General features: G+C 42.9%; 1 protein-coding gene and 1 long non-coding RNA gene across 2 annotated transcripts in view; one reads left to right on the top strand and one right to left on the bottom strand.

Moving 5' to 3' along the window:
* Nucleotides 1-23,053: 23,053 nt before the first annotated feature.
* On the bottom strand, nucleotides 23,054-26,117 carry LOC308482189. Its single transcript, XR_013989130.1, has 2 exons — nucleotides 26,034-26,117; nucleotides 23,054-24,197 (listed from the first exon to the last, which is right to left on the bottom strand). It is a non-coding gene; the product is annotated as an uncharacterized lncRNA (long non-coding RNA).
* Nucleotides 25,871-27,113, top strand: part of LPCAT1 (lysophosphatidylcholine acyltransferase 1) — a 58,962-nt gene continuing 57,719 nt past the window's right edge. The window contains exon 1 of the mRNA XM_081014869.1: nucleotides 25,871-26,360. Within this exon, the coding sequence (XP_080870995.1) occupies nucleotides 26,196-26,360 (165 nt within the window). The 5' untranslated portion in view covers nucleotides 25,871-26,195. The remainder of the gene's footprint in view (nucleotides 26,361-27,113) is intronic.

Here is a 27,113-nt window from a genome sequence, read left to right as displayed (position 1 = left end):
AAGTTGCAGCGCAGGTCCCAGTTGAAGACTAGAGTCAGCCCAGATGCAGGTTTACCTCTCAGGCTGTGTACACATCATTCATCCAAAGCATGTGACTTCCCCAAAGAATCCTGGGAACACATGCATGCACACAGGGTATGCCCAGCCATACCATAATGTTGCTGTTTTTTAAGGGAAGGTCATGGCAAGGAGGAGAGAGTATGGAGCAGCACCCTGGCTCCTTCAGCTGCCACAACCCATGGGGAAATGGGGTTGGAGGGAGACAAAGGGAGGAGGTGGAAAGCAGACAGAGATACAGGCAGAAGAAAAAGGCTGGCATGGCTCTAGAATGGGACACCAGCTTCTGCCTGCATCTGTCTCTGGAAGCAACAGATCCATTCAGCAGATCCATTCCAGCCTTTTTCTTCTGCTTGAGTCTTTCTCTGTCTCATGGCTCTTCCTCTGTCCACCATCTTTTGCTCAAATGTGGTGAGGTCTCATTCTCTAGGACAGAAAGATGAAGAAACCTTAATTTGTTCTTGTCAGTTTAGGTTAGCTCATTATATTGATGGAGATGGATTGAGGATTACGGTAAATCTGTAATTTAAAATTTAAACCTCCTGCCCCACATGTTTGGGAGAAATATGAGAGTAAACAAGCTGTGAAGCCCTTTTAGCAGAGTAAAAACACTTATGCATTTTTGCAGCTTACTGGAAGATTAGGCAATTACACTTTTATCCATGTCTGCTTTACTTTTCCCCTCTCTGTCCCCTTGTTAAGAATGAACCACATGTTTTAGTAAAAGCAAAAGGTTTACTTACATTTCAATGCAGGCAGCAAATATATCATGTTTAGAGAAGCTTTTAATGTTTAGCAGACCAGATGGGCGGGGTATAAATAAATTATTATTATTATTATTATTATTATTATTATTATTATCATTATTATTATTATTATTATTATTATTATTATTATCAAAGTAGTATGCAGGTAGAAATACTTCTTAGTTACGAAATACAAAATTAGTTTCCAAAATGGAGTTTGAGCTCTGAGCACAGCCCAGGCATGTATGTCTGCTCACTTTATTGGGTTGAAAGGAACAGAGACTGAGGCAAAGAGGAAGGAGAAAAGATTAATATCCTTTGACCTATTTTCCACCGCAGGAAGTAGAGGCTATAATCTGTCTTTTCTAGGAATATAGGAACTCTGTGAGTCTTAACCCCTTTATAGGCCTATTTAGCAAACATAATTGTCATTCTGACTGCAGATTTCCCCACATATCCAGTTAAAGATAAAGATTATTGGCTATAAGTTTGTATACACTTGGTTATCATTGCAGCAAAAATCTGGTGTTGTCTCTCATTTTTTAAGTTTGTGTTTTTAAACTAAAGTTTAGTTGTTAATTAAAAAAAATAAGATTTGTTAAGCTTTAGTTTCTTTAGTTTGATGACTAAATATAATGTCCTTTATGATTAATAAATGTTTGCTTAAAAAAAAATAATCCCTGGGAGAAACACTCTAATGAAATTGTATCCCTCCCAGAACGAAAATTCCCAGTAACCTTAGCAAACCACAATTCCCATTATTCTTGGGGGGAAGTCCTGTGATTTAAATGTATGGTGTGTACACAGCCTAAATGAGAAATAGGCCTAAATGTTTTTACAGAAAAGCCAGTCTGTTACAGAGACCAAGAAACAAACAGTGGTGAGAATGAGGCTATTGGGGGGGCGGGGGTAGGCAAGGCACAGGTTTGATTCCTGAATTCAACAGGGATCAGGTATAGCCTTTGTCCCAAATTTTCTTGCTCATATGAAATTTACTTTCCAAAATAATAATAATCATGTTAGCGTTAATTTATTATTTTTAAACGATAATTTCCAGATTGATAGGTTAGCCTGTGTTAGCAGAAACAACAGAATCCTTTGGCAACTTAAAGACAAATTCTGTATAGCATAAGCTTTCTGTTCCCCCTCATAAATTTTTATTATTTTCCTTGAAACAACATTTCCAATATTACAGTAAAAAACACAAAACAACCTTTTTGCTCTGCCGAGTTTGCGACTTCCCTCCTTCCCTTCAACAGGTATCCCATATCACATCCATGTGTGCAATTTACTGTAAGTCTTTGCTATATGTCCATATTGTAGGATTTATTTCAATCCTGCTAGTGTCTTCAGATTTTTGCAATTATCATTCAAATATACAATAAACTTACTCCAGTCTCTTTGGAATTTCTGATCGTCCTGGTCTTGGATCCTGCAAGTCAGTTTGACCAACTCTGCAAAGTCCATCATCTTCGCCTGCCACTCCGCAATAGTAGGTATTTCTTCTAATTTCCATTTTTGGGCCAGCAAAGTCATCGCTGTGACTGTGGCATACATAAATAATCTTTGATCCACCTTCACAATCTCATTTCCCATCAAACCTAGCAAAAATGCTTCCGGATTTTTGGGGAAAGTATATCTAAACATCTTCTTTAATTCGTTGTAGATCATCTCCCAAAATACTTTTACTTTATCACAAGTCCACCACATATGATAGAAGTCACTGTCTGAATTTTTGCATTTCCAGCATGCTTGATCTCTCATCCTATACATTTTGGCTAGCTTTACAGGTGTCAAATACCATCTATACATCCTAGTTATTACATTTTCTTTCAAAGCCATACATGCTGTAAATTTCATATTTTCGTTCCATAATCTTATCCATGAATCAAACTCAATATTATACCCAAAATCTAAAGCCCGTTTTATCATAACTTTTTTCACTTCCTCATCTTTAGTAAACCATTCTAACAACAGATTATACATCTGTATAGCATAAGCTTTCATGGACTACAGCAGCCTTATAAATAAGCCCACTAGTCTGCTAACACAAAAACAACTAACCTATAGGAGAGAGATGCTATCAGGAGAAGGAATGGGATGCTTCTTTCTTCCTGCAACAGTCCACATAATTTCTATGCTCAGGATAGGGCTTATCTTCTCTAATATCCCACCTGATTTCTGCGCTAGGTCCACTTGCCTGCATGCAAGTTCATCTTCTTGCCTGTGGCTACCAGGCCAGTGCTTAAATGCAAGGCTGATTACAGTCCACTTCATCAGTTGCACGAAGTGTATCCATACCTGCAGCTGAAGAACTTAGGAAAGAGATCCTATGCCACGAAAGCTTATGTTATAAAGAATGTGTTCATCTTTAAAGTGCCGCAAGACTGTTGTATTTAAATAATGTTTTCCTTGTTTAAAAAATGGAGGGAATCAAATTAGATTTAATGAATCTAAAGAAATGCTCTCATCACTGGGTTACAGTCACATTTAGGAAACAATCAATATCAACAGTTCTGTACATAAATGTGATGCTGGGAGCACTATAATAATACATTTGAGAGAGAAAATAGGCATGTAAAACAGGGAAGCAACGTGGGGAGATCGATGGCATGTAATCATGTGGAAGCACTGGAACGGCTTTGAAAGAGGATCTAATATTTGTTTAACTTCTTAAGAGCCATAATTAAAGTGGGATATGCCAGTAGGCCTCCGAGGAATGATGCCTATCTCTCTTGACTGATACACTTTAGAAAGCAGCAATTAATAGGCAGCAAGCAAGTTCTTTAATATCCCTAAAACAAAGTAGGATTAAGCAGGATGAAGCAGGGATGGGAGTTTATCTGATTAGTCTAGAGAAGAAAGGAACCAAATCCCCTGGCAGGCCTGCCGGTGTAAATCTGGAGTAACGTCACCGACTTGCCTGGGATTCTTTAGGCCAGATGACCATCAGATTCCATGCATGGTGGGTCAGATAAGTAATGAGTGCAGCAGTCTGGTAGTAAATTACTACTTGCGTTTAGGATTGCCAACTGTAGCACAGCTGCGAGCAACCCTATCCTGACCTCAAAGGCCAGAAGCAGCTGCGTAGAACGAGAGAAGTGAGGGCAGGAGCTACGCGAAAAGGAGATTCGGAAAAGAAGTAACGGACAGAAGGAGCAGTCCAATATCAAGCTGAGCTTCTGCTTGTCTCTGGGGAGGCACAAGGTGCCATAGACTAGTGCCGGATTTACGTATAAGCTAAACAAGCTATAGTTAGGGCCCGAGTGGGGCCCCCCCAAAAAATTAAAGGGGAAAAAACTGGATGTACATTTCCAAAATATAAGAGAAACAACAAATAAAATAAAACCTACATACAGCAATAGTGTTGTGTAGGCTCCTATGATGCAAGTAATGGGCCCCACCTACTAGCCTGTTCCCTAAACTATCACTGGTTTGCTCATTTCTATAGATAGGGTAGGGAGACACAGGTGGCGCTGTGGTCTAAACCACAGAGCCTAGGGCTTGCTGATCAGAACTTCAGCAGTTTGAATCTCTGCAACGGGGTGAGCTCCCATTGTTCAGTCCCACTTAGCAGTTCGAAAGCACGTCAAGTGCAAGTAGATAAATAGGTACTGCTCCGGCAGGAAGGTAAACTGCGTTTCCATGCGCTGCTCTGGTTCGCCAGAAGCGGCTTAGTCATGCTCGCCACATGACCCGGAAGCTGTCTGCGGACAAACGCCGGCGCCCTCGGCCTATAGAACGAGATGAGCGCCGCAACCCCAGAGTCGTCCGCGACTGGACCTAATGGTCAGGGGTACCTTTACCTTTATATATAGGGTGCCTACATTTTGCATGGACTGGTTTCATGGCAACATGTGCAAATGGCTTTAGATACCTATTAGGTCCATAAATTACCATATAGCATACAGTGGTACCTCGGTTTACAAACAGTCCTGTTTACGAACTATTCAGTTTACGAACTTTGCAAAACCGGTAGTGTTCCAGTTGGTGAACTCTACCTTGGTTTAAGAACGGAAGCCGAACGGTGGAAGGGCACTGGTGGCAGGAGGCCTCATTAGGGAAAGTACGCCTCAGTTTAAGAACGGATTTGGTTTAAGAACAAACTTCCGGAACAGATTAAGTTCATAAACCGAGGTACCACTGTATATTCAACACAAAAACAGTGACAATTTGTGGTTGACAAAGGACAGCTGGACATATAAAGGGCCCCATTATCTTCAGTAGCTTAGGATCTCATCAAACCTAAATCCAGCCCTGCTGTAGACCTTCTAGGTTACCCTATTCATTGCCTCATGTGTCATTTTTATCAACTTGTGTGTTCATTCATTCTTTATGAAATTAATATTGGCTAACGATCAATACATGGAAAGCATTTTAAAACAATGGAACAATAAAAATAGATCGTACTTTAAACCACAAGCCAGGCCACAGCAGCCTTAACAGATCGAAAGCCGTCCTGAGCAAAACAGCCGTCCTGAGCCGTTCTTCTGAAGAATATGGCTGAAGCTGGTGATGAGGTCTATAAGCAGATTCCTATCCAGCTCCCCCTTGCAGTCTGCTGCCTCACGGCCTTCACAACTCATATCCCTTTGAAGCAGGGAGTGCGATGGGCTTAATTCTGTTAACGTTTGCCCCGACTTCTGTATGTGTTATGGAATAATCTTTTTAAAAGCTTCCACGATTAATTCAAAGCAATGGCGCTGTGTGGATGAGTCCTTTACTGCTGCGTGCATGTATCTGAAAGCAAAAGAGAATTAAATAAATGGTGAAGCTCATTATATGAATGAAAGTGAGTTCTGCTGAAGTCAATAGAACTTTAATCCGAAATAGATTTCCCCGATCCACCAAGGCAGTTCTGCACGCACAAGCAACCGTGCATATGTGCGCAGCTGAAACAGATGCACATTCACTCTGAACTGTGCGCTTGGACCTTCTTTGTGATGCTCATCTTGGCCCAAGGTGGTTCGATGTGGTTTTTTGATACATGTAGCATTGCGCCTCCTCCTGTCCAAGGCCACCACATGTCACATGCAACTAGTTGCCCATGAGAAAATGTTTAGAGTAGTAGCTTGTTACCAGTTCAGTAACAACCATTCTGTGCTATTATATTTGAATCTGCGTGTGTTTTGAATGGTTCCTGTATTCTCTTTGCAACTTTAATTTCCATGAGTTCTCATTAGGCCACCCTCAGCTACACTGAAGAATTTTAAAGCGTGTACATCTGGACACTTACACAGAGAGAGCATACAATTTGTGCAGCGTATTTCATGTTTGTAAATTATTCTCTTGTTAAAAGGAGGGGAACCTTTTGTGATGTGGGCTCCATTACATTTCCCACTTACTATTAACCTAGAGAGCCCTGAAGGAGCTCCCCTCCCCCCTCTTTCTTACTCAGTTGTATAATAGTGACCTGATGCAATCTGCCTGCAGGGGCAAATACAGTTATCTCTCTCTAAATTAAAATTGTAATTCATTTGGTACAGTTTACACAAGGCCTCAGCTTTGACACATGCAATTACTATGAACACAGGGCGAACATGATTGCTGGGCGCCACCAGGAATAGAGTTTAATCAGAAAACATGGAGTTGTTCCAACAGATTTATGAGTCCACTACTTGTTATTCTTTTGTGTTCTTGGGGTTCAGATAATTAGATACACTGGTTCTTGCTTCTCAAAAGGCCAGAGAGGGCAAGTCTGATTATTTCTGTGTGTGTGTGTGCATTAAAAATGATTAAATTATATTGCCATCCATCTACAACCTTTTTCTGTTGTTAAAGTGACAAATTCACTCTGTTTATTGCAATGTTTACAAAATATTACAAATCACTCACTTTATAGTATTTGAATATTTCACCCAGTGCGGAAGTGAATTAATTCATTATACAAATTCATGGCCTGAGCCAGGAATATCTGTCATGTGAAAACTGCTAAGTTAGGCATCCATTCCATCTTTTTAATCAGGTTTTTGCAAGTAGCACTTTAAAAAAGAATACAGTTCACAGCTTGCTGTAGTCATATATTTATCAAAGGGTTGGATCCAGACATGGTAAACAGACTCATTAAAAGCAATGAGACTGAAGTCAGTTCTCTCAGTTTCTCATATTTCCAATCTTAAATGATGTTCTCTGCATTTCTTCAGCAATTTGCTCATTTGTTTTGAACAAATCCTCATGAAAATCCTTCAGCATTTTAGCATTAAAAGGTAAAGGGGCCCCTGACCATTAGGTCTAGTCGTGGCCAACTCTGGGGTTGCAGCACTCATCTTGCTTTATTGGCTGAGGGAGCCGGTGTACAGCTTCCAGGTCATGTGGCCAGCATGACTAAGCCACTTCTGGCAGACCAGAGCAGCGCACGGAAACGCTGTTTACCTTCCCGCCGGAGCGGTACCTATTTATCTACTTGCACTTTAACATGCTTTCGAACTGCTAGGTTGGCAGGAGCTGGGACCGAGCAATGGGAGCTCACCCCATCGTGGGGATTCGAACTGCCGACCTTCTGATCAGCAAGTCCTAGGCTCTGTGGTTTAACCCACAGCACCACCCGCGTCCCTATTTTAGCATTACAGTAGCCTAATAAAAATATTTTCTAAAAATGTGCCCATTTTTGCAATCCATTTCTCCTACCATAATGCTTTTTTGCAGGTTACCGTATTTCCACCAATGTATTCATTCTTATGCACATTTCCCCAAAAACATGAGCATTTTTTAAAACATTGTTTGGTTGGAGAACAGCATCATAAATTTCAGATGTGTGTGAATTTTGAAGGAAGTCTATGTTTTGGTTGCCATCTTGTTTTGGAATGCAACCCAGAAGCCATGTATTCCGGCCTTCCTCAAGGTCTATGCACTCTCAGGGGCAACTTACATGTTTCACAAACTTTCATTCAAAAGTCCTTATGTATTCCGTGTGATTTATTGCTGGCTGGCACCATGACAACAGGCTTCTTCTTCCTTTCATTTATTTAAATTTTATTTGGATTTTCCATCATACAGTTCAAAAGAGAAAGAGAAATAATACATAACAGAAAAGAAACATTAAATCATTATACATTAAATCATTATACAATATCCCAAAAGAACAAAATATAAACAAAATAAAATAAACCCACCACCCTGTTTAGCTTCCCTCCACCACTACTCGTCTTCTCTAGAATCAATTTTACCCTTATCATTGCATTCTGATTGTTTTTATTTTCTCTATATACATATACCGTATTTATTTTTTCTTGTTCTCCCCCTCTAAAACAAGGTGTGACCTATGGTCGGGTGCGTCCTATAGAGCAAAAAATACGGTATATCTCTTTGATAGATTATTGTTTTGATGCATTTACATTCTTTGTCTAAGCATATCAGCATGTCTTTTTTAGACCAGTATTTTGTCATATAGTCTTCAAAGCATTGCCATTCATTTTTTAGTTTTTGATTTGACTGCTGTCGTATAGATGCTGTTAATTTAGCCAATTTTAAATATTCATTTAATTTGAGAATCCATTCCTCCTTGGGAGGTAGTTCTTTAGCTTTCCATTTAGATGCTATTACTATCCTAGCTGCGCCGGTTGCATATAAAAAAATTCTTTTTTTCGATTTCGGTATTTCTTTTCCTAATAGGCCTAGTAAGTAAGCCTCTGGTTTTTTTGTTAATGGGATTTTAAGCAGTTTTTTCAACTCCTCATGTATTTCTCCCTAGTACTTAATCGGGGTTCAGTTCCACCACATATGCATTGTTGTTCCAGCTTCCTTGTTGCATTTCCAGCAGAGGCTGGATTTCAGTTTATAGATTTTTGCTAGTTTGACTGGTGTTAAATGCCACCTGTAGAACATTTTGATGAAATTTTCTTTTATTGTACTACAGGCTGCAAATCTTATATCTTCCTGCCAAAGTTTCTCCCATTGCTCTAAATATATTGTATGGCCGAAGTCTTGCACCCATTTAATCATTGTCTCTTTCACTTCCTCGTCAGTCATGTTCAGATCTAGCAAAAGGTTAGACATTTTAGATAGTAATTTTTTGTTGTGTTTTAATAGGGTTTCATACATTAATGAATTCTCTTTAGCGAAGCCCATGACAACAGGCTTCTTGACACTCTCAAACAGGGGTGCCAACTTGAATAAAATATTGAGGGGTCCCAGGTAAGCCCTGTTGGAATCTCCACTTGGCCAAGCTGATAAAGCTCATCTTCTGGCCAAGTCCTTCGGAATCGCCCTCCGACAAATAATTAACGACCTGAGCCTTTGATGAGGCTCCAAGGCACATTCCCCCATTCAGCAGAGTTTCCAAAGCAGCAGAAAGTGATGAGATTTATGGCTACATCGCTATGCTTTATTTCTTACTACGCAGACAGTAAAGAAATATACATCCTCTCTCTATGAAAGCAGAGAGCAATTGAAACAAAGGAACAAAGGAACAGGAAACCAGTAACATCACATCCGTCTCCTCTCCCGTGAGACTTCCAATAGCCTAGAATGTCTCTGGAATGTAAACAGAGCCTTGTGACTCTAAGCAGCTGCTCAGGGGCAAACAGAAACTAACAAGCCCTGCCCCACATATTTGATCACATTACACAGTGCACACACACACCATTTGAATGGCAATGCCCATCAACTTTTTGGGGGAGGCAGCCCCCTGAAATATTTTATGGGGGGGCTGAAGCCCCCACAGCCCATAGAAGTTGGCTCTTATGCTCTCAACTAACTTGCAAAGTTTAGTGAGTCAGAAATTACCTTTTCTGAACCTGTGTTAATTCTTCTTCAGCATGGCATATTCTTTTATGCGCTTGATAATTTTATCTTTAATAATGTGTTTTCCAGGAACAGACATTAAGTTAACTAGCCTGTAATTTCCTGAGTCCCTCTTAATCTCTTTTTTTTAAAAATGGTGTTACATTGCTGTTACATCCAGTTGTTTGGTACTGAAGCCAGTTGCACAATTTCAAACTGCTGTGCAGTTTGCTCCGCTTTCATTTCCCAATGTTCATTTGCATCTTTCCCTAGGATACCAATGTAAGTAAGTTCCTGGGCACATGGATGAAGTAACACAAAAAAGAATCCTGATGTGACAGTAACCACAATCACATCAAGATACCTTTCTGCAACATCTTTCATCTATGTGCACAGAACTTTGTGCACGTTGGAAACCTAGCAGAAAAAAAGAGGTCAGAAGAAACTGAAAGTGGGTCCAACTGCATAAACGTTTCAACCTACATTTGGCTGATTACTGCTGTTGCTATTTTACTACTGGGTTTAGAAATGAATTGTTTTTAGTTTGGATCTTTATATTTTACCTCTCAGTGTGTTTTTGTGAAGAACTTATTTTGTGAAGAACTTATTTTGTGAACCACTTTCAGAGGGCTGCTGAAAGGCAGTACCTTGGTTCTCGGACAGAATGTGTTCAGGGAGTCCGTTCAACTTCTGAAACTGTTCAAAAACCAAGACACAGCTTCCAATTGGCTGCAGGAGCGTCCTGCAGCCAATCAGAAACCGCAGAAGCCGCACCGGACATTCAGCTTCCAAAAATCATTAGAAAACCGGAACAATCACTTCCAGTTTTTGATCGTTTGGGAGCCAAAACGTACAAGTTCCAAGGCGTTCAGCAACCAAGGTACGACTGCATAAGAACATTAGAATGGAAATGGAAACCCCACATTTAAAGCTGAAGGAAGGCAAGTTAAAATAATGAAGTTGAGCCGACTCACTGATCAATAATGGAATAAAATGGAGCAAATCTGTTCATCCCAGCTTCACCTCTCATCCCTGGATGATGCTATATTTGACTGCTCTTGGCTGAATGAGTGAGCTGGCTCCATTGAAGAGTATTACACATCGTACAGTCATGCAGATTGACTCTGAGCAGTCCTTGGGAGCTGCAAAAATTATATCTATGATGAACCTGCAATGACTCAGTCACACAGGCAAGTCAACTGTTGATGCTTCACCAAACAAGCAATGAACAGGCATGTGTCAACCAGTCCTCAGTTGCAGCCAGTTTGATTAGATGCCCAGATCAACTGAAGAGAAGGTGAAGTAGAGGAGTAGGAGAGCTGAAAATAATGCCAGCATATTTCACATCTGGCAACCGACACATCCCTTTGGTTTCAGATAGTACATGGTGTGGCGTTTGCCCTCCTAGGTGGGTCATAAGGAAAGGGTTAAATGAGTGTGAAGTGATTGGCCAGTGAGGACCCAAGGGGAGGAGTTAGAGTTAGAGTTGGAGTTGTTGGGAAGTCAGTTGGGAGTTGGAGAAGGAAGAGAGAGGATAAGTCTGTGGGTTGGTTGAGTTGTGTTATGAGTGAGTGAGAGAAACTGATAGGAGGAGTCAGATAGACAGTTGGGATAATCAGTTAGCAGTTATTAGGAAAGGTATAGGCCGGTATAGAAACTAAGATTAAGAAACTGACAAGAAAAATTATCTGAAACCATAAACTTGTTCATGCTTTTAAATAAACTTGATTATTTGGTTTTAATGTTAACAACTGTCTGGACTCAGTGTGTACCCGAGAGAAACGGGTTGGTGGCAGCAGGGAAGTGATCATAGTGGTGGCACAGGGATCAATAGACCGTCAAACGTCCGGGGATCCTGTGTGATCGGCACGCATGGGTAGATGAGTCTAGTGACTATGGTGGCTCATTTTCCAGAAGTAATGCATTTAGCATTAACTCTGGAAGCGTATAAGCTAAGCCTCCAGAGTTAAATGTATTACTGAATGAATCATCCAGTTAATACTGTGTGCATCCATGTTTTATCTCAAGATTTGCCCATTGTTCCACCAGTTCTTAAAAGCAACATTGATGGCGTGGTGGAACTGGAGCTCAGTACTGGCTTCTGTTTGTAAGGGGCAAAGCAATCTCAGAAGAGGATCTAGTAGCAAAGATGAAAGCGATCTAACAAAGGCATCAGCGGTGAAGGCTTAGGAGCCAGTACTGAGTTCGAATTCCACCCCACCATCAATGTTGCTTTTAAGAATTGGTTAGCCTCCTTTCCTAGTTCCATGCAAGAGAGCTGCAAGAAGCGCAGCTGATGGTATTGTGTAGTTGCTTTCTATCTGTACCCATGGAATATTCACTCTGCCTCTAATGAGAAGTATCAGCGATTTAATTCGGAAATAGCATAACCCAAGACTGGGCATTCCTAGCCCTCCTTCGTATTCTTATACAAAGTGAGTCCTTTAAAAGAGGCCCAGTGGATACAGAGTACACATGTTCCACAGGGCCTCTTTTAAAAGAATCACCCTGTGTAAGCCTTCCATGTGGGGGGGGGGGGGGGATGAGACAATGTTTGTTAAGAATCCTATATTGCCTGTGGTTTGTGTTCCTATTATACTCTGGGTAGTTCCATGTCATTTCCTCTGCTTTCTGTTCTTTTATTCTATTACGAGGAAAATTAGATTTGGGGAAGATGGCAATTTGCAAAGCTCCCTGTGTCCTCATTCTTATTTTTAAAAAATCAATACTACTTTTTCTTTCATTCATTCTTCTGTTATGTTAGCAATTGTCCATGATTGTCCGAAGAGAATTGCCAGCAATCCTGAAAGTTTATAAACTAATTCCGTAAATAACCCTTTCCAAACATGTGTGCATTGTACTTTTCCCATTATTTCCATCATTTTTTCTAATTAATGTTCTGATTTGTTTACTAAGTTGTCCTTAATAGTCTTTTGGGGGGTTTTCTTCTACATGTGAATATATGTAAGGTAAAGGTAAAGGGACCTCTGATCATTTGGTCCAGTCGTGACCGACTCTGGGGTTGCGGCGCTCATCTCGCTTTATTGGCCGAGGGAGCTGGTGTACAGCTTCCGGGTCATGTGGCCAGCATGACTAAGCCGCTTCTGGTGAACCAGAGCAGCGCGCGGAAATGCCGTTTACCTTCCCGCGGGAGCGGTACCTATTTATCTACTTGCACTTTGACGTGCTTTCGAACTGCTAGGTTGGCAGGAGCAGGGACCAAGCAACGGGAGCTCATCCCATCACAGGGATTCAAACTGCCGACCTTCTGATCGGCAAGTCCTAGGCTCTGTGGTTTAACCCACAGCGCCACCCGCGTCCTTGTGAATATATGTACATAGCTATAATTTTCAAACAGTTTTGCAAATCTCTGTCATGTTGTAAACCTATCAGAGGTTTTACAAAATTATGAATAGTGCAGAAAGAGATTCTTTTCTCCTTCTCTCATAGTACCAGTTGCTGGGATGTACCGCTTACTAAACATGGATGATTCCTATGTATTTCCCGCATAGAATCACTCTGACAGGGGACATGTTAGGGATGCTCTGGAGGTACAGATGTCTAACATTTCTTCACCCACACCCCACAAAAGTCAGTTGTCCATGCACACTAATTGGCACAAATTATTTTCCAAGATAGGAGCAACCTGACTGGTTCATAGAGTTGAGCAGTGACTCACCCTGAAGCAGAACGATAGTGGCTTACTTTCTTGGGTCTCAGACTTAGGGCAGGAATGGTGTGTCAGAAATTAAAAAATAAATCAGGAGAAGGGTTGAGCTCTAAACATGGGCAGGAGATGTAGGTGGAAGAGAGCTATGTTTAGGCCAATTTCATCACCAATGTATATGGGTGGCACACAGAGCACCACAAGGAAAAAAGACGGGTCTCTTCCTCAGGGAGCATAAGATCTAAATGTTGACAGTGAGAGAGACGAATCTGGAAGAATTAAGAAGAGCAAACATTTACTAAAGATTGGAAAACTCTTATAGTCTTTCTGTGTGAAAAAGATAATGAAATGGTATATGCATTTGGGGATTGAAGATAGTGTTGGTTTATAGAAAGTGGTTTTGTTGGGTGTTATATTGGGGTGGATGAAGTAACTATTGTTTAACTATAGTGGGCAGATGAAGAATCATAAATTCTTTAATTTCTGTATTTTATCTTTTATGTTCTTTTCTATCTCTTTTTCTTATTGTTTTCTCTCATTTTCTCTCTCTTCTCCTTTCCCTTTTTCCCTCTTTCATTATGTTTTTATTTTATTTAGATTAATGTTGAATTAAGAAAAAGATATTAATACCAAATAGTTTTGTATCTCTCTTTATAAACTCTAATAAAATTTATTCAAAAAGAAGGAGGACAAAGAGAAAGCGGGAGGAGGAGGAAGAATGGGAGAGATGAGAACAAGTTCTGATGCCCATGGTTTAATCCACTTAGGGCACAGCAGTACATTCAGCTTGAGACCTGGGTACATTTAAGGTAAAGGTAAAGGGGCTCCTGACCATTAGGTCCAGTTGTGGCCGACTCTGGGGTTGCGGCGCTCATCTCACTTCATTGGTTGAGGGAGCCGGCGTACAGCTTCCGGGTCATGTGGCCAGCATGACTAAGCCTCTTCGGGCGAACCAGAGCAGCACACGGAAATGCCATTTACCTTCCTGCCGGAGCGGTACCTATTTATCTACTTTTACTTTGACGTGCTTTCAAACTGCTAGGTTGGCAGGAGCAGGGACCAAGCAACAGGAGCTCACCCTGTCGCGGGGATTCGAACCGCCGACCTTCTGATCGGCAAGTCCTAGGCTCAGTGGTTTAACCCACAGTGCCACCCGCTTCCCCTGGGTACATTTAGGACCACCTTATTCCATATATTCCTCTCTGCATGTTCTACTCAACATTTGAAGCCTTGCTTGGGTTTGTTCACTCATATGAAGCACAGTGACAACCACTAGGTGCAGGGCATTTTCTGGGGTGGCCTTCACCTTCTAGGTGAGATCTTCCATCATTTTACAATATTCTATAATTAAGCGACGCGGGTGGCGTTTCCATGAGCTGATGTGGTTCGCCAGAAGCGGCTTAGTCATACTGGCCACATGACCCGGAAGCTGTACGCCGGCTCCCTCGGCCAATAAAGCGAGATGAGCGCCACAACCCCAGAGTCGGCCACGACTGGACCTAATGGTCAGGGGTCCCTTTACCTTTACCTATAATTAAGATGCTGTATGTGTTCCGTTTGCCCATAAAGGGGAGCAAAAATAGCCTCCCAGAATTCTGAGGCAGTGAAAATTCGCTTCTTTCTCCCTGTCCTGAGCAGGAACTGTATTGGCAGCCTGGCCACCAACTGCAACTCCTAAAATGACGGAGCACTGTTCCAGGCCATTATGGGTTGGGGGGAGAAATGGTTGCTAGCGGCTACCACACACAAAAATGATCCTCTCTTTCGAGAAGGGGGTCAAAAATAAAATTTATCAGAAAAATATCTTCTTGTTCAGCAACAATTTTGGCTTGTTCCTGCATGACAGGATAAGTTGTACCACAGTCCTGAACCATTCTATATTGTCCCATTTAAGCAGGAAGGAATAATAACAGCAATACGACTGTTTGCTAGAGATATGTACAAGAAGCCCTTGGATCTACCTGTCACTTAATACCAAAAACTGTGTAAAACCAACACAGTGACATTGCAGCTAATCCATTTAATGATATATAATTCAAACCAGTCAGAGAATTTTGTGGAACAATCCTAACACATTTCCTACGCATGTCTGCTCAGCAATAAGTCTTGCTGGTTTCAATGGGGCTGACTTCCAAGAAAGTGTCCATTGGATTGTAACCTTAAAACTTAAATAAATAGTTTGTGTTTTTAGGAACTCTTGCACAAGAGCTACCAATCTAGTCTGTTCCTCTAGCAGCTAGAGTCCGGCTACTTTAAAGAAGAAGAAGGTGCAAGTGGTTAGAAGAAGTATGAAGTTTTATGTAAGAGAGTCTCTTAGCAAACACATCTGCGATTAGTAGCTAAAGGAACATACCAAGGGACAGGGAACACACTGTAAGCTCCCTGTAACCAGGGTCAGATGTAAAGCAGGAGAAGGGTGCTTGCATACACTTGCTGAAATTTCCTCTTCTGCACAGCAATTAAGGCTTCACATTTTAAGACGTTACAGATCATCCCAACACACACTCCTTACACCATGCAGGGTGAGGGGGCGCTTGAGTGAGGGAGCCCACTCAGCTGAGGCAGCCTTCAGGCAGCTGGACTCAACTGCTGAGCCAGTTAGAGGGTGACACAGGAGTCCGACCCAATCGTCCTCCCCACTACCACCTTCTGCTATGGCTGCCATCATTAACCACTGGGCTATGGATGCAGCCATGGCTGTGCTACTCCACTAGGTTTGTATTGCACCTTTCCACTGTGTTGTAAACAAAATCTGCCCTTTTTCCCTTATGGGGTATCCAAGAGTCCTTACATGGGTTCCCTATTGGTAGGAGAAAATAGCAGAGGCAAACCAGAGAATACTGAGAAGCAAAGCAGCTAGTAAGCCTGATCTTTATGGATCTGTTGCAACAGGGTGCTCCCCTTACACGCAGGAAAGGAGGAGGTCCCAGAACCAAGGTGTGCCTGCCCTTATATAGACATTTTAAATTCCCTGCCCTGGAGCTCAAGACTACCCCTCCATACATCATACATACATCACAGAAGGGGTGTAACCCAAGACCACCACCCACAAACATCATACCTACATCACAGAAAAGGTGGTCTACAACAGAAATTTGAATGTTGTTGTTTTTCCTGTCTGTCAGGTTATCTGATAATGCCTTATCTGATTGCCTTTCCTGGTAGTCTGGCCATTCCTTTGAGATAGTGATTTCCCAATCCCTGAGACAATGGGAAGGTTCCCTCACCCCCTCCCTCCTTGCAGAGAAAACATTTGGTCAGTTTGGGAGTAAAAATGGTTTCAGGATGGTCTTCCAGTGCTGCTCCAGACATGTGGTCCACATATCTATATACGTGCTTGGTTGGTACATTTATGAACATTTATTATATATATAAGCCCTTAATTTTTTTATTTCAGTATGTTTTCATGATGCATGCACTCCTGTGTGTTCTTTCTATGACGATGTGTGTGTTCTTCCTTTATGTTCGGCCTTTAATGTCTCCAGTCAGGCTTCTGAGTATAAACACTCCATATTGCGTCTGTATAAACTGCCTCTACAATTTTAGCAATTTTGCAGCTTTAGTTTTCTCAGACAAAATGCCCTCGGGGTAATAGGAGTCACTTGTGAAATGGCATGAGCGAATGGCATTAGCTTAGAAAATAACCTTCTGCTACCAGGAAAGAAGCAACAGGCAATGTTTTCTGGGAATCACAAAATGTGCTGGAAATCGCAAGCTGGGAAAGTGCTGTTGCACTCAGGTTCTGATTGCAAGCTTCTCATGAGCCACTATGCTGTTGGCCACTATGAGAACTAGATGGGCCATTGACCTGGTCCAGCAGGGCTCTTCTGAGGCCTTCATGGCCAGCATTTCAAAGTCAGATGTGCCTCTTTAGAACTACAAGGAACTGTGCAGGACCTCTGTAAGTGTGACCTCAGTCTGGAGGGACACCCCAAGATCAACACGGACTCTGTCTTCTGTTTTATAGGATTTAACGTCTATGATATAGGAAAAAAATAGGGGTGGTTGGCTTTTGCTGCCCAACTCCCCAAGGGACTGAGTCCACCAAGTCCATGATCGGTCAGAGATGAATGGATGGAGGCAAGATGCAGTGAAAGCAAGGCTGATCTTTATTTTTCTGTTCCCACCCATCCTACCAAGGAGGCAAGAGAGACCCCGAACCAAGAAGAAACATCTCTTTTAATGGTTGGCATTTTGGCATGGAGAAGGACATCCCCTCTGCAAACAGTCAGAAATTACATCACACATAAGGTGGGGGTTACAGGCAAGCCAAGGTGTGATATTCCTGGGGATTTAGCAAGTTTCACATAGTTCCAGATACAGTTCACACAAAGAATTAGCATTTGATAAGAGAGTCTCTTAGACACAGACAATCCAGATGCCCGTCAAGACATCCCTCAGTGCAGAGCTTCTGGGCAAACAATGACAATTAATACAAAGGAAGTTCGTAGATATAGGAGAGGAATCCCTTCAGGAACTTCCCCTGATTGCTATCTGCCTACCTGTTCTCAGACAAGGGGGATTGAGGAGGCAAAGGAAATATTTTAGAGTATTTAGGGGAGCCAAGATGGTTTTTGGATTGCTCTCCTGTACTATTTGAGACATGTGGTTTATATACTTAGGTATGTACATTTACTTTGTGCAATTATCAACATTTACAGTGGTACCTCAGGTTGAGAACTTCTTTCGTTCTGGAGGTCCGTTCTTAACCTGAAACTGTGCTTAACCTGAGGTACCACTTTTGTTCATGGGGCCTCCTGCCGCCGCCACACGATTTCTGTTCTCATCCTGAAGCAAAGTTCTTAACCCGAGGTACTATTTCTGTAACCTGACGCATCTGTAACCCGAAGCTTCTGTAACCCGAGGTACCACTGTATTCTGTATTTAAGACCTTAGAATTCCTATAACGTCTACCTACTTGAACATGTGCTGACAGTCTGTGGCCAAGGTAACACAGAGTGTAAATGAAGGAGTCTTGAGCAACTGATACCCTAATCACTGGGGGAAAGTGCCTGAGCAGAAGACAGCATCTTTGTGGGACAAGTTAAAGGGCAAGAGCTCTGCATCCACCTGAAGTAAAACAATGACTCTGGTCTCTTTCCTCCTCCTCCTCCAACTCTCCATTTATAGTCTGGCCATTGAGGAATCAAAGCACCCCTGCAAAGTGTGTGTTAAGGTATAGGTGGGTGCATGGGGGCTCACTGATTTTCTGAACTGAGTTCAGTAAATGTGGCGGTCTCACCTTTTCCCACACATAAAAGTCTCACTAGGTTTGTTATCGTTTTGTTTATATTTTTAAGGTTGGACTTCATGCATAAAATTAAAGGTGCCCTGTTCTCTTTTGCACCGGGCCACCCCAATTGGGCTGTCTAAGACTAGATCAAGCCAACCTAATAAAATATTAGAGGAATAGTCAACGTTAGTCATACTCAGATTAGGCCCTTTGAAATAAATTGGTCTGGGATGACTAACAGTAGATATATTGAATGTGGAAAAGCTTTTTAATATTCAGATGAATGTGATATATATCCTGTGGGAGGAGAATGTTTGCAGAGCAGAGGAGGAATCTGTTGTTACAGACAGCAGTTTCACCAAGCCAGACATTTACTATACAATTCAAAGCAAGTTAAATGTATTGCTAATGTAATTCAAAGTACAAACCTGTGCCTTACAGACATTGGCTAGAACCACAGGGAGATGAAAAAGGGCAATTGTCAACAACGACTTTTGGAAACGAGGGGCTCCAGGGGGCTTCTTAATACACCTAATTTGGATCTGTCCAGTTGTTAGCCATTTTGGAGGACAGAAATAATTTCTTCAGTAAATATAGTCCTTAATGCTTTCATCGCAGAGAGGTTAGTAGTCCAACAAACTGGAAGCTGTCCTGGCTTTTGTGGGAGTTTCAATTGCTAAATGCATATTTCTCTGCCCTTGGAAGTTGTAAACCTGCACCATAATATGATAAATAGGTGGCAAAGATGTAGCCCTTGTGAGACTGAGGAATCCAGATAAATTTAAAAACATAGGTGAGCTTCTGGATCTATAGAGTCCAGGTCATGTTTATAGAATCACTGCTCATTAACACTTGAATGCATGCAGGATTGAGGTACCCATGATTTATTCATTCAAATTATTGAGTAATCAACTTTTAATGTTATTTTTATTAATTTATCAGTCAATAAAATTAAAAAGGAAATTCTTTTCTGTCTTTGTTTTCCCTCTTTTATGGCATCTCGACGTAATATTTGGCCCATCTGATTTTACCATGACAACTGTGAGTTATTGTTATGTATTATATGGTTTGTTGTTTACTTTTAAGACTGGATCTCATAAGGACTGTGTTTGCAGGTAAGATGGAAAGAGGAGGGTGCTGATGATGGAGGGGAAGGCAGTATGGAGGAATGGTGTATTTCTATTAAATGAATTCTTTTTTAAAAAAAATCCATTCATTAGAGATTTCTGAAACATTAAGCTATATATAAATGCTTTTTTTTTTTTTTTTACAAAGCAATTTTAAAATTGGGACTTGCAGATCTCACTTATCTCCAATGATTTTGGCAGATAAAATCTATATGAGTCCCACACCTGTATTTCTGGTTACTTCTTGGTGACCTTTTAACTGGTTCTCAGATTGTTTCTGATTTCTTCTGGCAAGAATGGGTTGCAGCCATATAGATACTGCAGACCTGAGAAGCAAGAACTGCGAAGCTAATAAAACGAGACCAGAATCACTGTGCTTTGTTCTTCAGTGATCTTTACAGTCTTCCTTATCAGCAGAAAAAAGGCAGACATATTGAGAACACCTTGGAGCAACAGCGACTAAAGGATATTTAAGTGTGCTAACCACTTTAAGTGTTTACTTTTTCAAATAGCTTTCTTGATTGACTATTAGGACCAAAGAATGAGAGAATCCAGAAGTTTCCAAGTTGACATTTCTTCTCCTTTAATTTACCTGGAAGAGAATTTACTTGATTTGCTGAAGTGTGCTTTCAGAACAGCATTGACTTCGCTGAAATTGTCAGTAAAGGCCCGCTGCAATTTTAGAGGAAAGCATGCGTTTTAAGTAACATCACTATGTTTGAGAGGAGGAGGCAGTAACAGCCATTCCTTAATATATATTTTATTTTTGGTAGTAATATTTTATTGAAACGTTTACAATTATAAAGAAAAAAGTGAGACAAAGAAAAAAAGGAAGAAAAATACAAAAGGCACAAAAATGTATAGAGAACACACACACACACAATACGATAAATGCCCTAACCCATACATTCTTTTTAAAGTTTGATTTAACCTTATACATATGTAAATATTAATAGCCTACTACATTTTGTATAAACCCATTCCAAATATTGTTACATTTATCTGAACAAAGTCTACGTCTGTAAGCAATCCATTCATAAGTTGCGAGCATTATCACATTGTCAATTTTATAGTGCTATTTTAAGAATGCGTGGAACCAGTTTCTATTCCAGTCATGGAAATATCATGGACAATGGTAAAATCAACAGAAAACAGAATTTTCAGTGAAAATAAGACAATTACTGTGGCTGTCTTTGCTCTCGTGAGTGGGAAGCAACAGCAAAAGTATTCTAATTCACACATTCATTTGGGTGCCTTATGTACATAAGCAGAATCACTGGGAGGTACATTTGTAGGTTGTTAGTATCACAGTGATAGTAATACTATTATTTGGCAATAAGCCATAACAAAAAGAATTGGGGCGCCCAGAGTTGAGCCATAAATGTAGCTCTCAATGCCCTGGCCACCAGCACCAACATGGAAACATACAAGGTAACATAGTTTTCCTTATCAGGCAGCAAAATAACAACAAAACCGTACAAACTCAGAAAGTGTAACAAAGTAATTTTAGATACTAAACTCAGGCAAATATTTTTAGTACCACATTGTTTTAAGACCTGTTTCCTGCTTGGTTGGTTTTCTCCTATTCTATAGAAGTAACAAGTCAGCTACTTTTCGTGGCATTTTGATTGGTTCCAATAAAGCCAACTGTGGAGTTCGGAGGGGATTTCCCTCCTGATGCCAACACTAACTACCTTTTGCTTTTTATATGCTTTGGGGAATACTGAATCCAGACATTCAGAATGGAATCTACATCCAGAGGAAGATGGCTTCTACATCTGAAGATGGATTTTGTAAATATGGAGGGTTGCATTCCCCTCCAGCCACTAGCATGTGCTACACAACTTGGCTTCAATTGACTCTTTTTTCCACCCACCTACCCTCTTCCCCTGGGACGCGGGTGGGGCTGTGGGTTAAACCACAGAGCCTAGGACTTGCCGATCAGAAGGTCGGTGGTTCGAATCCCCGCGACGGGGTGAGCTCCCGTTGCTCGGTCCCTGCTCCTGCCAACCTAGCAGTTCGAAAGCACGTCAAAGTGTAAGTAGATAAATAGGTACCGCTCTGGCGGGAAGGTAAACAGCGTTTCTGTGTGCTGCTCTAGTTCGTCAGAAGCGGCTTAGTCATGGTGGCCACATGACCCGGAAGCTGTACGCCGGCTCCCTCAGCTAATAAAGCGAGATGAGTGCCGCAACCCGAGTCAGCCATGACTGGACCTAATGGTCAGGGGTCCCTTTACCCTTACCCTCTTGCTCAGGAGAGGTGCAAAGAGCTCTGTCAGGGAACATCACGGCAGGTGATATAGATGTCTTCTTTCTCATTGATGGCGAACATGCCCACACCATCTTGAGGACCTGTCTTTTTTTTCTGTGGTTAATAGATGTGGCAATCATTTTGTGTTATGCCACACCTTCATGGCAGCTGTATTTGTGACTGGTGCCCACAAAACCTTCTCAGTATTCCAGATGTGTCCATTGTCCCTAACCCCTGCATTAAGGTACAGGGCTGGGCTGGGAAGGTTGGATTGAAATACACACAGAAATAGTTGTCAGGCCCAGGCACATTCACAATATCTCGGCCAAAGCAACTCAAAACATTGTGTTGAGGATAAAATTGGGGAAATGCAGACATGCCTAAGATTAGACCGTGAATGTCAGAATGTGTGCCTAACAGCAATGGGAAAAGCAAGATCTAAGGGTAATATGGAAGCCTTTGTACATTCTTTCCATTTTCTATAACCTGTGAGATTTTCCAACTGCAGCAGCTCTTCAAATAATCTTTAGCAGAAAGCAGGAGAAGAGTGAAGTAGTCATTTGCAACCCCTGTGTTTCTTTGTACTTCTAAAATATATGGATTGCTTTCCTGCCCGATAGGGCTCCAATGTAGTGTACAACTAATACAAAACATGATACAATATTGATAATAACTATCTGTTACAACAGCAGCAAGAGTCTTGATAGCACAAGAATGGAAGAATGAGGAAACCCCGACAAAAGAACAATGGCAAGAGAAATTGATGAACTATGCAGAACTGGCGAAACTGACATGTAAACTGTGAGATAAGGACAACTGTGACTTTAAAGAATGGGAACTTTTTACAAATTATTTAAAAAGACAACAAAATGAACTGGACTCCTTGGCAGGTTTTGAATAAACATACACAAATTTATTGAGGGTTAATACAGTAGACAGATAGGATGTATACAATTTTACAATATGCAAAGAATAAAATGAGTTGAAAAATCAGAGACAGGAGCTGAGGGAAGTCTCAGGGGGGAGGGGGAAATAATGAAGATGATTTGTTTTGATAATTTGTTGTTGAAATTGTTAATATTTTTTTTTTAAAAAATATTGATAATAACTATCATTTTCAATAGGCAGTTTTTTGCTATTCCTATCTACACCATGCTCAAAAATCTCCCTTTGATGTAGGTTTGGGTACAAGGAAATGTTTCTAGTACACACACAGGGGAGGAGATTTGTCTTTGATTTCTAGCACTCCCTGTTCTCTATGGTAAGTGGTACTTTGCTTCTGGAGTAGGGTGCTCACATCCAGAAGTGCGCAGTTTCTGCTTCTCAAGGTTCAAGTGCCATATGTTCCCATCACCTGTTCTTGAATCATAATTAAGATCTGAATGCAGTTTTCTGTTTGTGTAAGGGCCTTAATAATTAGATATGGGGAAAGCCTAATGATCTGGCCCTGCACGGTGATATCAGAGCTACTGCCTGACTACCAGTTAAGTTTTAACATATCCAGTTAATAGGATCTTTGTTTTAAATTACAGTATAATATTTCAAGCTACGGTGTCTTTAAACATGTTAGATAGGCTAGCACAAACTATATATGGGTGGCTAAACCTAAGGTTACATTTTAGATGTAATCTACACATGGACAGAAATCACATGGTGCTGAGAGGAACTATAATATCTCAAACTTGCAAGGGCTAGATTGAGTGCTGCCCCACAAAAACATCCCTCTACCAGGGAAAAACTGTCCCCACTCCAGGTTGAATTCCTCTCAGGAACTTGCATGTCATTCCCACGCATGTGTCAATTCACCCTAAACTAGGCTTGCCGTATTTCAAACAGTGAAAATCTGGACAGAAAAGCTTTGGGGCAAAAACTCAAAAAAGGAACAAACCAAAAAACCCCACAATTTTCCAGCTAGTTTTATGGGAAAACAATAAAAATGGCACTGCCTACATGGGCTGTCATACCCCTGGATTTTCCCGGATATTTGACTGATTTCTGCCCAGACACTGCTGCCGACTGCACTATTTTGAGTATGTCCAGGAAAATCTGGACATACAGCAACCGTACCCTAAACTGGGGAAGAGTTACATTTTATATGTACGCTACCAGAGAACAAGGCATGGTATAAATAAATATAGAATATTGACTGCTGGCATCCACCTGTCTCAGGAGACAATGGAAGAGTGCGCCATTGGGGGTAAAGTCAAACCATTACAGTGCCTTCTGTGGTTGTTGAGACTGATATGGGAGAGACATGTTTTGTTGCAGCTGGGGCAGGTGAAAGCATCCAGTTTTATGGTTACAGCGGTCATTCCTCCTCTGGTCACTGCTGTGGATACACGACTGTCTGTCTCCCAGGCATCCAGTCGAGGGAACTGCCCGCTAACAGCGCCTGTCTTAATTGAGCTTCAGTTTGTTGACTTTCATTCAGTCCATTACTGAGGCAAGGCATTGATAATTCAAACCTCTTCCCAACTCTAGATTAAGCAATCCAAAGTATCAACCACCACCCTCCTGGGGTTGGCACTCATATCTCCAATATGAATTGGGAGCAACAGCCACCTCTTTTGGTGCACACTTTTGCAGGAGTAATCCCAATTTAAATATAACCTAATTTACCTATCCATTCTTAAGGAAATCAGCCCTGAGTGCTCACTAGAAGGACAGATCCTGAAGCTGAGGCTCCAATACTTTGGCCACCTCATGAGAAGAGAAGACTCCCTGGAAAAGACCCTGATGTTGGGAAAGATGGAGGGCACAAGGAGAAGGGGACGACAGAGGACAAGATGGTTGGACAGTGTTCTCGAAGCTACCAGCATGAGTTTGACCAAACTGCAGGAGGCAGTGGAAGACAGCAGTGCCTGGCGTGCTCTGGTCCATGGGGTCATGAAGAGTCGGACATGACTAAACGACTAAACAACAACAACAAATTTACACTGTGGGTTAAACCACAGAGCCTAGGACTTGCCAAACAGAAGGTCAACGGTTCGAATCCCTGCGACGGGGTGAGCTCCCGTTGCTCGGTCCCAGCTCCTGCCAACCTAGCAGTTCGAAAGCAAGTCAAAGTGCAAGTAGATAAATAGGTACCGCTCCAGCAGGAAGGTAAACGGCGTTTCCGTGTGCTGCTCTGGTTTGCCAGAAGCAGCTTGGTCCTGCTGGCCACATGACCTGGAAGCTGTACGCCGGCTCCCTCGGCCAGTAAAGCGAGATGAGCGCCGCAACCCCAGAGTTGTCCCTTTGTTGTTGTTGTTGCTTAGTCGTGTCCGACTCTTCGTGACCCCATGGACCAGCGCACGCCAGGCACTCCTGTCTTCCACTGCCTCCCGCAGTTTGGTCAAGCTCATGCTGGTAGCTTCAAGAACACTGTCCAACCATCTCATCCTCCGTCGTCCCCTTCTCCTTGTGCCCTCCATCTTTCCTAACATCAGGGTCTTTTCCAGGGAGTCTTCTCTTCTTATGAGGTGGCCAAAGTATTGGAGCCTCAGCTTCAGGATCTATCCTTCCAGTGAGCACTCAGGGCTGATTTCCTTCAGAATGGATAGGTTGGATCTTCTTGCAGTCCATGGGACTCTCAAGAGTCTCTTTACCTTTACCTAATTTACTTGTGGGTACCTAGCTCTGGATTGTGAGCAAATTGCAGGGCCTATTTTCTGTTTTGGCCACCAGTTGCTGTTTTGACCACCATTTTCATTCTAATTCCACTGAGTCCCATCCCTTTGCACGGAGAAGCCAAGGTCTGGGCGAAATCGACACCGAGAAAGAGAGAGTGGGTGAAGCATCGCTCTGCAAGGTTCACAAGTTCACTGACTCCTGCTCGCAATCCTAACAAAGGTCATAAATGCCAAGTTTGTTGGGGTTACAGTCTTCCAAGCAGGTGGCCTTCCTGGGGGAGAGGGAAACCGAGCGCCCAGAGGTCGCCCCACTGGGCCCCGCCGAGGCCTTGCCTTCCCGCGCCCACTCGCCCCTCAGAGTCTCCAAGCGGCGGCGCCGGGGGCTTCCCGCCCTCCGCCCCCATCACTGCGCCCAGGACGCATGCGCGCTCCGGAGGGCGGGGCTGAAGCCGGGAGCTCGGCGCGGCAGCGGCAACAGCAGCGTCTGACACAGCCGCGCATCCGCCTCCTTCCCTCCCTGCCGGCTCAGGGAGACCAAGCGGCCGAGCGCTGCTCCGACACCCTCGCCAGCCCCGGCCCGGCTCGGCCTAGTTGATTAACCGCAGCGCCGAAATTGCCTACCTCTCGCTCCCGGCTCCTTGTTTCAGAGGAGAGGGATTTCCCTCAGCTTCACCTCATCCCTTCCTTCCTCCTCATCTCTCCGTTATCCCCTCCCTCCCTCCCTCTTCTGACCCAGCGCGCCCATTTTCTCGCTCGGCTTTTCCTCCATTCGCATCCCTCACCATGAGGCTGAAGGGCCGGGGATGCTGCGCCCCGGGCGGAGGCAACGGAGGAGGAGGCGGCGGCGGGGAGGAGAAGCAGCCACAGCAGCCGCCCGGGCCGGCCCCTCCGCCGGTGCGGAGCCCCTTCGCGCACCACCTGCGCTTCAGCGCCCTGCAGAAAGCCAAGGTGGGTGTGCGCGCGCGCGCGCTAAGCGGGGCATGTCTTCTGTCTGGAGGCGAAAGGGGCGAAGGAAACCGCCGCCCGTAGACATAGATAGGGGAGTGCGCGCGCGCGCGCGAGCTGCTTTTCCTCTCCACCCCCCCCCCAAATAAAGCATGTATGTGTGTATATCTGCTCCCGCGCGCGCCCGCGAGACAAGACCCGCTCGTCTGTGCGCGAGACGCACGCGACGAGGGGGGTTGTATTGCACAACGCGTGGAGACGCCGAGTTGCGCGCCCGGCGGAGGGGAAGGAATGAGGGGCTCGCGCTCTTGCGCGCGACGCTGCAACCAAATAACCAAATCGCACCAATTCTAGTCTCCTAACCGCTAACGCAAATGGTCTTGAAGTCCTCCTCCTCCTCCTCTTCTCCATCATCAGGCTGCGCCTCTGAGGAGGCCTTTCCTTCACCTCTCCGCTTTCTTTCAGCCTCTTCCTGATGCGTCTCAGTACAACAGGTGCCTAAAGCCCTGAGGCCTGATTTTTTTTAATTTTTATTTTTTTGGCTTGGCCTCCCAGGCAGAGCCAAAAGATTGCAGTAAACTGGCACCCTCGACTCTCTCAGGCATACCTAGCAAGGGTGGATCTAGGGATCAAGGGTGGATCAGTCGCACTGGACAGCAGAGCTTGTGAGGCGCCACAGCAGTTGCCACAACTATGAAGTCCAACACAAGGGGCGCGCGTCGGATTATGGTATGGCACGGGGCATCACTGATATTT

This window comes from Podarcis pityusensis, assembly GCF_964106645.2.
Source record: "Podarcis pityusensis genome assembly, chromosome: 7".
NCBI lineage: Eukaryota > Metazoa > Chordata > Lepidosauria > Squamata > Lacertidae > Podarcis > Podarcis pityusensis.
The sequence above is the reverse complement of the archived record's forward strand: the minus strand, read 5'-3'. Positions and strand labels throughout refer to the sequence as shown.